The sequence below is a fragment of the Schistocerca serialis genome, chromosome 4, assembly GCF_023864345.2.
Source record: "Schistocerca serialis cubense isolate TAMUIC-IGC-003099 chromosome 4, iqSchSeri2.2, whole genome shotgun sequence".
NCBI classification, from domain to species: Eukaryota; Metazoa; Arthropoda; class Insecta; order Orthoptera; family Acrididae; genus Schistocerca; species Schistocerca serialis.
This window is the reverse complement of record NC_064641.1, coordinates 538,878,639-538,890,748: the sequence shown is the minus strand read 5'-3', so window position 1 is coordinate 538,890,748 and position 12,110 is coordinate 538,878,639. Positions and strand designations below refer to the sequence as shown.

At 38.7% G+C, this 12,110-nt stretch overlaps 1 protein-coding gene across 1 annotated transcript in view; it reads right to left on the bottom strand.

Annotated features, from left to right (window-relative positions):
- Positions 1-12,110, bottom strand: part of LOC126475260 (phospholipid-transporting ATPase ABCA1-like) — a 407,094-nt gene that overhangs the window by 205,133 nt on the left and 189,851 nt on the right. The window contains exon 12 of the mRNA XM_050102975.1: positions 5,051-5,122. Coding sequence (XP_049958932.1) covers positions 5,051-5,122 — 72 coding nt within the window. The remainder of the gene's footprint in view (positions 1-5,050; positions 5,123-12,110) is intronic.

Genomic DNA, 12,110 nt, shown 5'->3' with positions numbered 1-12,110 from the left:
GAAGGTATCAGGATTCATCAGACCGTGCAACACTCTGGCAACTGTACCAACGTCCAGTGCTGATGGCCACGTGCCAATTTCAGTCATAGTTGTCAATGTTGTTATCGTAACATTGGCACATGCATGGTTCATTGGCTGCGGAGGCCCATAGTTAGGAGTGTTTGGTGCACTGTGTGTTCAGGCACACTTGTACTCTGCCTTGCACTAAAGTCTGATGTTAGTTCTACCACAGTTCACCACCTACTCTCTTTTACCAGTCTGCCCAGTATGCGATATCTGACATCTGTATTGAGAGGTGGCACCCAACTCCATGATGTCTAGGCATGGTTTCGCCATTTGTTGAAGATGCTCACCACAGTACTCCTCAAACATATGAGCATTTCAGAAACTCAACAACTTGTCATATCGAGCCTCTGAGCAATCACAATCTGCCCTCGAGATCACGCACCTTCCCCTTTCTACACATGGGCAGCATGCTCACTGATATTACATGCACTGTATGTGTGTGTGACTGAACGTAACTCCTCACCAGGTGACGCTGCTATCACATGGATGGGTTTATATTGATAGTGGGTTGGTCGTCATAATGTTGTGGCTGATCAGTGTGTGTCAACATTTAGGAAATCATCATCATCTCTTATGTTATATGCTAAAGTATTTTTAGTCAGTATATGGGAACCCTCGTGAATTTCGTTACTTCTACAAAAACTAATAGCTACAATATAGTTCTCCAATTCATTATTACATAGCAGAAACTTATGTTAAACATATGCAAAATTATCTTAAAGTCATCTTCAGCCAGACCAATGCCCCATCTTGCAATCAAAATGACAAACAAGCACAAAGCCGACATTGCAGAAAATGGAACAAATCCAAAAGAGAGTGACCCACCTCATGCGACCAAAAGCTCGTAATTGTAAACTCAGCAACATGAGCTAAGCGAACTGAGGCCATCATATGACTGTAACAGCACAGTTTGAATTTGTAAGACAGAGTAAAAGTTTCACAGGAACTCGTATCAGTCTGATGGTATCATGGAAAAGCAACAAGCTGAAATTCTGAAAAAGGGGTGAAGACTGCTGATGAACCTGAAAAAGTATCCCACATTTGGTCATCATTGGTCCAATATATGGCCCAACATAACATCACTGCCTCAAGCCAGTAGTAGTAAATACTCAGGTAATTCACAGCATGCTGACTGGCCTGCCCCACCAAACTCCAACAAATAGCAGAGCTTTCAACACAGGTACTTACATTAGTAAAGAATTTGATGTAATCTTTTGCCTGTGTGTGTGTGTGTGTGTGTGTGTGTGTGTGTGTGTGTGTGTGTGTGCATGCGTGTGCGTGTGCGTGTGCGTGTGCGCGCCCGCGCACACGCGCGTGTGCCCGTTTCCTTTCCGAAGGAACATTTGGCTGAAAACTAACAGTCTTTTTGTTGTTCAAGTCCACAACTCAATGTGTTATCTTCATGGTGAGTAGTAATCTATCCTTTTCATAATATTGATGATATTCCAACATGGACTTTCCACTATTTGTTTCATATATACGCCATTTATGTTTAAATGCATCAAGAATGTGCTTTTAATAGTTTTAAAGACACCTTTTTTATAGTTTTTTTACCTTTTATTCCTTCAGGCAGCCTGCCACCTGATCACTTACATTCATTTTCCTTTATTGATCATAATTTTGCATATTTCAATAAACATCTTGCTTACTGTTGTAAACCCTAACCAAATGCAGGTCAAGCTTTGTAAGTAATCTGTGGTCATTAAGTTACTAGGATCTATAAATATTATTCCAAGCTGATTACACTATTCTCTGATGTTGCAATTTATTTTGCCTGTATATTTAAGGATCACTGATCTATTGTGGATAATGCCACTTACTACTACTCTTGATGTACAAGTACATTTTCTGAAGTATTAATCACATTACTTGTTTCGCTGAAGAAGCATTATTGATTGCAGCTTCAAAAGTAATCTGTCCCCACATGGATAAAAATTCCTTTGTTGTTTGCATTATAATTTATATTCTCTGTTATGCTATGTTGTGCTTCGAGCATATCTTTTACTGTTTATTTAGTTGACGAGTTCTTACACCTCAGCGAACATTGATTGTGCAATCTAATGGTATCAATATTTAAGCACAAAATCTCTCATTATTAGAAATTCATTTTCAACAGTTCATTTAGTACCATATGTACTGTTTTTGTAATTTATGTTTGTCCATTTTTCTGTTGGTTTTGTACATCGTTTATTATTTGCAGTTTTGCCAAACATGCCACCTCATATTGTGGTTATGTTTTGTCACTATTTCTGTATTTTCAAAAGCACATGCATGCTTTTCATTTTTGAGTCTCACACTGGAACATTACAAATGACGGTGACATTATACAGTGTGTTATAATTTAAGTGCAGCTAATCACAGAGAAGAAGTGTGGGCTATTATTATTGTAGGGCAGCAAAATTTCATAGATATTCTAATGCATTAATGCGGAACCAATTTATGCTGGAAAATAAATTATTTCCAATTTTGATCACCAGGTGCAAATGTGATACTGTGGATACAAGAAAGATGTATAGAAACGTATCCATACGTAATGTATTAGGAATGGGATGTGGGCAGAAGAGGTAAGAAAATTGAGAAAAGTATAATGTTAATTTTATTATTAATTGCCACTTACACAGTGTGTTCAATATGAGCACTGCAAATGCCAATGAGATGCTGCATCTGTAGAACAATGTCACCAACAGTTGCTCACAGTAGTTACCATGGAATATGAGCAACATGTTGCTGCATACTGGACTTCAGATCATGAAGAGGCTGAGCATGGTGCTGGTGAATGCCTTCTTTAAGATATCACCAGAGCCGAAAGCTACATGGGTTCAGATCAGATGATCTTGCAGGCCATGCATCTGGAAAATCTCTGGAGATGACACATTCATGGAATGTCACATCAAGCAGATCTTCCAATGGGCGAGTGACAAGAGGTTTTGCCCTATCTTGCATGAAAACAGTGTTTCCACATAGTTGGGCTCTTTCAAAGCAAGAATAACATGCTGTATTAGGAGGTCTCAATAATGTGAGAAGTCATGGTACACCTGACAATCCCTCTGGGTGTATTTTCTTGAAAGAAGAAAAGATCGAGAATGAAGGTGCTCATGCATCCACAACACACAGTCACATATGGTGAGTGCAATGGTTCTTCGTGCACAACATATGGTTTAACAGTACCCCAAATTCAGTAGTTCTGTGTATTCGCCTCACCCTGTGGTATAAATGTGCTTCATCACTCCCCAAAGTTGTGCCCAGCAACATGGTGTCAACTTCAATTTGTGCCAGAAACCAAAGAGCAAATTTAGAACTTTGCAGCAGAGCATGAGGTTACAGTTGCTGCACCATCTGGATATTGTACAGGTATCAATGTAAAATACACCACAAAACTTTCCATGCTATTGACTATGGGATAGACAACCCTTGTGAGACTGCACAAGCACTAGCACTACCCAGGAGTGTGCTTCACAGTCAGTTAGCATTTAATGACACTGGGCCTGTCCTCATACCTGTCAATATAGCACTGTAACTGCTGTTCACATACAACAGTTTCACTAACAGTGCATCATCTCTCTCCCCAACAGCCATACCATTCACTCACGTTAAGGCTTGTCAAATGACAGCATGGATGTCATACTGTCATAAGAACAGTATACAGTACCAAATTTGCACCTAGTGAGCACAACTGTATCAACATTTGCAGCATAAATTGGGTCTGCATTATTGTATTAGAACATCTGCCAAGTGTCACACCTCAACAAAGCAGGTGCCACAATCCTTTGCAGTTTTTTCAAATGGATTTTCTGTCACTGGTTGGGAGACCCCTAAACTTTTTTTTACACTTCTATCGATTTTACTGAATAAAACTTTTATATGACAACAATATAAATGTATTATGCAAGTTGAAGATGGGTGAAAGCCTGAAATGTATCTTGGCATAAAACAATGCTATAACAAAAGTGGCAGTTGCTATCTTCATTCGAGAAATTTAAGTAATTCAATTCAAAGCTATAGAGTTCACCCGCCATTAACATGGACAAATCAATGTTCAATGTGGCAATTTCTTTGATCCACTGATTCTTCCATCCATTTCTTCATTTATCTCTATAATTCCAACAGACTTTCAATTCCAAAAGTTAAGTATTTTAATTAATGTTTTCTATTACTTGAGCTCATATGTAAATGGTCAAAATTCAGCATATTTAAATATTTAAACAATATTCTGTAAAAAGACTCTTTCAACACCATTACAACATATCGTGCAAAGTGTTCCATGGAACACGTAAGTAAATAAGTAAGTAAGTAACTAACTAATCAACCAACCAAACTTGAAATTAAAATCCTTTTGGGTACATATGTATTACAAGTCTCCCCTAGTGTCAATCATTTAAAGCTGACACCAGCATTAACTGTTAATGTTAGTTATTTGCATATTCTATGGATCACAACTGTGGCCTCTCACTATGATGAAATAAGACGGTTTTACAATCATAGTACACATTTTCAGTGAAACATTTGTGAACAACCTGACCATTTACATGATTTCTTATGTTAATCCCCCTCCCTCAACAAACAAACAAACAAACAAACACACACACACACACACACACACACACACACACACACACACACACACACACACACACACACACACCCCATCCTACAATACATTCAAAAATTCTATTACAGAGGAGGAGTGGTTGTCAAACACATATGATATAGTTTGTGTCTGAAGTGAGTTTTAGACTATGCAGCATCTACAAATGGCTTCTGTTACAGACATTTTATACAGATGGCTTCTTTAAAAAGGAGGGAAACAATTTTTTGCTAGTAAAGCTGCCATCTTTCAAATACGATATATGTAGTTATAAGAAACCATAAACATTCCACCCCCCCCCCCCCCCCCTTTCGAAACACAGCATCTGAAAGTACGGTTACACTGAATTGACCACATGACTTTCACAGCTGGCAAATTAATAATGATGATGTAACTTACCAACAACAAGTTCCAGACCTGTCTTCGGACTTCTACATCCATCCCTGAAGTCGGCTCATCCAATATCAACACCTGTAACATTCACAACAATTAACACACATTTACAAGCACAGCCATATCTGCAACCCACCATACCTCACTCACACGCACCACAACCTCAAATACTTGGACATCAATGTGATGTACAGCTTCATCACACACACACACACACACACACACACACACACACACACACACACACACACACACACACACACCAGCTTAATCAAGTTACTGAAATCATTGATATTGGCACAGCTGGAGTTGGCCCAAGGCTAGCAGGCCACAGCCCAAGCCCAGGAAGGCCATTGATGCCAGGGAGCAAGCAGTGGCCTGAGGGTGGCTTTTCCCATAGCCCAAAGAGTGAGACAAAGTTGGTGGCTTGGCAGCCAGAATCTAGAGAGGGCAGAACTGGCTTTCACAAAATAGCAGAGAATGGCTACTAAGAAATACTAAAAAATTACGTATAACAACGAACTATCCATTTACATTTGAATGTATGTTGTAATTTACAAATTCATTAACAAATTCATCATATCACATTCCAAACACAGTAGCATCATCATGGCCATGGGGAGCATGTAATTACATTTCATTATTAATTATATTATAAAAACTACAGAAATCAAAATGATATTATACAAACCATTATAAACTAATACCCCTTGAACACTTAATGCAATCAAGGTATTGCATAATAGCTGAGGTCATCACTGAAAGTCACATTTCTTTAACTACTTCATTTATTGTATTGTACAATGTTTTATGTCTTCTTAATGATGCAGGTGTGCTAGAACACCATATTCTTCACACTTATTCAGAAAATGAATACAGGATGACATCCCTTGATCCTTTCCCTATGTAGCCACGTATCAAATGTATAGTTTATTACACAATTTCTCAATTAATTAATTAATTAAATGTTAATTCAGCCAATATTAAAGACACTCATCACTTTCTTGTGATGAAACTACATTACTGGGGAAAAACTGCAAAATGAACTGTGTTAGTAATATCCATTACAGGGAACACCCATGTCCCACCAATGAGTAGATACTCCTGCTCAATAGCTTCAGCCATTTGAATGGGGTCGCACTGTCGGCCTGCGGGGTACTGAGTGGACGTATCAGTGGCTTCCTGCACGTTTTGGGCACAATGTATAGGTGGTACATCGCTGCTTTCAACAGTGACCTGTGGAACATTCCCACATCTGTGGACCAGATTCTAGATATCCGTGTAGTCAGATGCACACCAAGACTGACACACTATGCGAGCAGTGGTGGCCAACTGAACATCATCCATTTGTTTGCTACACTGTACAGGTTGTTATCCATCTGCTACTGCCATTTCTCAACAGGAAGGTGAAATGGCTTTTTAGCAGGACAATGCATGTCCAGATACGGCTGCTGTAATGTACTGTGCTCTTTGTGGTATAAGACTGCCCTAGCCAGCAAGATCCCAAGACCTCTCACCAACTGAATACTTGGGGCACATGATGCAATGGGAACTTACTTGTTCTTCAAGGCCTGTGAGAACCATTGCTGAACTGCAACAAAAGGCACAAGAAGCCTGGGACAATCTATCAGAGGATGCCATCCATCACCTTTACAATAATTTACATGTGAGAATACATGCTTGCATGTCTACCAGAGTGGGGTGCACTGCACTGATGCAACTGTTTGAGCACTGTTTACTACGAGTTTTCCATCATTTGGTTTGAAATTGTTATCATATACTCTTACAATGATGAGCTCCCTATAGCCTCACTTGCCAATAAAATGCCCACATGCTTGCATACACCCCTTGCAGCAGCGTATTAGACATAGAGAACATTGTGTGTGGAATGAGGGTGTGGGCAGATCTAGACACTTCTTTAAACATGTATGTTGTATTTGTGAATTGTATCTATTTTAAATTGTGATCCATTTGATGTATTTTGTGACTGTTGTAAAATTTGGTGGGCTTACAGAGATCATTGAACTTTGAACCATTTCAGCTGCATTTTTTAAATAATGCTGGTTAAGCAGTAGAAATCTACTCCTGATTGTGTGAGTTTAGATATGCTAACTACTATATTGAGCTTGCTTTATTGATGAGCTGGCAATTATTTTCTGTACATTTTGGTGGAATGGGAACTGGCATTTTTGAACCACAACTATTTAGTTAGTAGTCAGAGAATTACTACCACATAAATATGAAATAAAATGTTCTTTACTGCAACTGATAATTATTGTTGTTTTACTTTATGCTTAATCACATTTTTTGTAGGACCACCATTTCAATTATTTGTGTGTTTTACTGACTGAATAAATGATCAGGTCATTTAATCTACATGCTTTCGTGTTGCCTATAATCAGTCATTCCAAAGACTACAACCTTTTTACCATTTTATTAATACTTCATTTATCTCAACTTGTATTTAATTTCATTTCATACAACATACTGAAACTTACATAAGTTAAAATGCAGGGTTATGATTTAAAGTAATTTTGCATCAAGTTTAGCTACTGAACATGATGTTGCATGGCTCAACCCCAAGATAATATTGCACTAATCTTTAAAATAGAGTCATGCATTTTCCCAGTCATGTTGTGAGAGTGACAATCAACTAATAGATACATCTACATCTACATATATACTCTGCTAGCCACCAAGCAGTGTGTGGCAGATGGCAATTTTCGCACCAAAGTCATATTCTCCCCTCTCTGTTCCACTCGGCGATCGCACGAGGCAAAAACGACTGTCTGAACACCTTGGTACGAGCTCTAATTTCCCTTATCTTTGAATGGTGATCATTACGTGATCTGAAAGTTGGTGGTAATAATATATGCTCTACATCCTCGGCGAACATTAGATTTCGGAATTCCGTTTAGCATGTCGTCTATCTGCAAGTGTATTCCACTTCAAACTTTCTATGAGATTTGTAACGCTCTCGCGATGACTAAATGTACCAGTCACTAATCTTGCCCCTCTTCTTTGGGCCTTCTAAATCTATTGAATCAGACCCAACTGGTAAGGTCCCATACAGACAAACAACACTCTAAGACAGGATGAACTAACATATTGTAAGCAATTTCCTTTGTTGAAGGATTGCATTGCTTCAGGGTTCTACCAATAAACCACAATCTAGAGTTCGCCTTGACCTTTACTTGTGTAATCTGATCATTCAATTTGAGATCATTTAGAACAGTCACACCCACATACTTGATGGATGTTACCGCTTCCAAAGACTGGGCATTTATTTTGTACTCTTACATTACTGGGGATTTTCGCCTTGGTTATACACAGTAGGTTACACGTACTAATATTGAGATATAAATGCATGGTGTAATGAGTGGCAGTTATTTTCTGCAAATCCTCATTGATTTGTTCCTAACTTGTGTGTGATACTACTTTCCTGTAGACTAAAGCAACATTGGCAAACAGTGTAATGCCGCTGTCAATACCATCAACCAGATCGTTTATGTAAATCGTAAAAGCAGTGGGCCTATTACGCTGCCCTGTGGCACACCTGAAGTTACACTGGTTTCTGCTGAAGTCACACCATTCAGGACGACATACTGCTCTACATCTGATAGAAACTTTTCTATACAACTGCATATGTCATTGGATCCCCTCCATGAACCATGGACCTTGCTGTTTGTGGGGAGGGTTGCGTGCCTCAGCGATAAATACAGCTGAACCATAGGTATAACCACAATGGAGGGGTATGTGTTGAGAGGCTAGACAAACATGTGGTTCCTGAAGAGGGGCAGCAGCCTTTTCGGTAGTTGCAGGGGCAACAGTCTGGATGATTGACTGATCTGGCCTTGTAACACTAACCAAAATGGCCTTTCTGTGCTGGTACTGTGAACGGCTGAAAGCAAGGGGAAACTACAGCCATAATTTTTCCCAAGGGCATGCAGCTTTACTGTATGGTTAAATGATGATGGCGTCCTCTTGGGTAAAATATTCCGGAGGTAAAATAGTCCCCCATTCAGATCTCCGGGCGGGGACTACTCAGGAGGACATAGTTATCAGGAGAAAGAAAACTGACGTTCTACTGATTGGAGTGTGGAATGTCAGATCCCTTAACGGGGCAGGTAGGTTAGAAAATTTAAAAAGGGAAATGGATAGGTTAAACTTAGATATAGTGGGAATTAGTGAAGTTCGGTGGCAGGAGGAACAAGACTTTTGGTCAGGTGAATACAGGGTTACAAATACAAAATCAAATAGATGTAACGCAGGAGTAGGTATAATAATGAATAAAAAAATAAGACAGCGCTAAGCAACTACAAACAGCATAGTGAACACATTATTGTGGTCAAGATAGACATGAAGCCCATGCCTACCACAGTAGTATAAGTTTATATGCTGACTAGCTACACAGATGAGGAAGAGATTGAGGAAATGTATGATGAGATAAAAGAAATTATTCAGATAGTGAAGGAAGACGAAAATTTAATAGTCATGGGTGACTGGAATTCGAGTATAGGAAAAGGGAGAGAAGGAAACATAGTAGGTGAATATGGAATGGTGGTAAGAAATGAAAGAGGAAGCCGCCTGGTAGAATTTTGCACAGAGCATAACTTAATCATAGCTAACACTTGGTTCAAAAATCATAAAAGATGGTTGTATACATGGAAGAGGCCTGGAGATACTAAAAGGTATCAGACAGATTATATAATGGTAAGACAGAGATTTAGGAACCAGGTTTTAAATTGTAAGGCATTTCCAGGGGCAGGTGTGAACCCTGACCATAATCTATTGGTTATGAACTGTAGATTGAAACTGAAGAAACTGCAAAAAGGTGGGAATTTAAGGAGATAGGACCTGGATAAACTGACAGAACCAGAGGTTGTAGATAGTTTCAGGGAGAACATCAGGGAATGATTGACAGGAATAGGGGAAAGAAATACAGCAGAAGAAGAATGGGTAGCTATGAGGGATGAAATAGTGAAGGCAGCAGAGGATGCAGAGGATCAAGTAGGTAAAAAGGTGAGGGCTAGTAGAAATCCTTGGGTAATGGAAGAGATATTAAATTTAATTGATGAAAGGAGAAAATAAAATGAAGCAGGCGAAAAAAGGAAAAGAAACGTCTCAAAAATGAGATGACAGGAAGTGCAAAATGGCTAAGCAGGGATGGCTAGAGGAGAAACGTATCTCACTAGGGATAAGATAGATACTGCCTACAGGACAATTAAAGAGACTTTTGGAGAAAAGAGAACCACTTGTATGAATATCAAGAGCTCAGATGGAAATCCAGTTCTAAGCAAAGAAGAGAAAGCAGAAAGGTGGAAGAAGTATATAGAGAGTGTGTACAAGGGTGATGTACTTGAGGACAATATTATGGAGATTGAAGAGGATGTAGATGAAGATGAAATGGGAGATATGACACTGCGTGAAGAGTTTGACAGAGCACTGAAAGACCTAAGCCGAAACAAGGCCATGGGAGTAGACAACATTCCATTAGAACTACTAATAGCCTTGGGAGAGCCAGCCCTGACAAAACTCTACCATCTGGTGAGCAAGATGTTTGAGAGAGGTGAAATACCCTCAGACTGTATGTAATAATACCACTCCCAAAGAAAGCCGGTGTTGACAAGTGTGAAAATTACCGAACTATCAGTTTAATAAGCCAGGGCTGCAAAATACTAACATGAATTCTTTACAGAAGAATTTAAAAACTGGTAGAAGCCAACCTCGGGGAAGAACAGTTTGGATTCTGTAGAAATGTGAGGCAATACTGACCCTACAACTTATCTTAGAAAATAGATTAAGGAAAGGCAAACCTACATTTGCATTTGTAGACTTAGAGAAAGCTTTTGACAATGTTGACTGGAATACTCTCTTTCAAATTCTGAAGGTGGCAGGGGTAAAATACAGGGAGCAAAAGGCTATTTACAATTTGTACAGAAACCAGATGGCAGAGATAAGAGTCGAGGGGCATGAAAGGGAAGTAACTAATTGTTTTTTGCTGTATATTCTATAGAATTTACGTGCATTAGTGTCAGATAGATGTGATAAACTGAAGGTTTCAGTTTTTATTTGCATCTGAATAATATGAACGAAGTTTCTGTTTAGGACAGTTTCGTGTGTAGGTAAATGTTTGTTTACGTTCTTAACTGACATTACATACACTGAATTATCAATTAAGTCAGTGCACAGTACTCAGTATTTACGTTTATAAATGTCATTTAGACTTGATACATTGGAGGTAGCAGTTCTTATACGTTTTATTGGGGAAAGTGATACTGACAGTGAATTCTAACCTCACTTGTAAATGTTTGACTAGCACAACCTGTGACCGTTAACAGTTAAGCAAATGTAAAGTACGTGGTAAATTAGTGTTACACTAAAATATCTGAGTAAATCAGTGTTACAACACAACTTCTGAGCCCATCTTACATACAGTTTAGTTAGCAGAACGCTAAAACTCACCTCACCATCTGCTTAAATTCTTTAGCTTGGTGTGTGCTTCAGTGATTGTGTACTGTAAGCCCATTGGTTTCTATAAAGTAGAGTTCGTATTTGTGTTTTACATTCTGAACTCTTATTGTTAGCTAAAGGTTTTGTTTTGTACCTGCATATGTCAGTGTACAATACTCAGTATTTATGTTTATTTGTGTCATTTAGACTGTGTACATTTAAGGTAGCAGTTTTTATAGTTTTATTAGGTCATTTTTGTGTGTACATAAACGCTTCATTCCATTATAAATTTGAAGTATAATCAGTAGTTGTAGCTTACCATAGGTTACTGTTTAATTTGTTAATAATATTCACTAGATAGCCCCTCGCAGTTTACTGTAGGTCACTGTCTTATTCTTTAGTATTCACTAGATGGCCTCTAGCAGGAAAGTAAGCACCAGATCTAGCTTGTACCATACACTTTTATTGTTTTTCATTGTTGAGTGTCCTTTCTGCCAACTAGAGTGTAGGTGTTAACCTTGTGTGGCAGTAGAGCAGTAGGTTTCCTTAAGTTTCTTGTAGTAAATCAGTTATTAGCTAGGTGGATAGGGACTGTGTCTGTTGTGTGTGGATG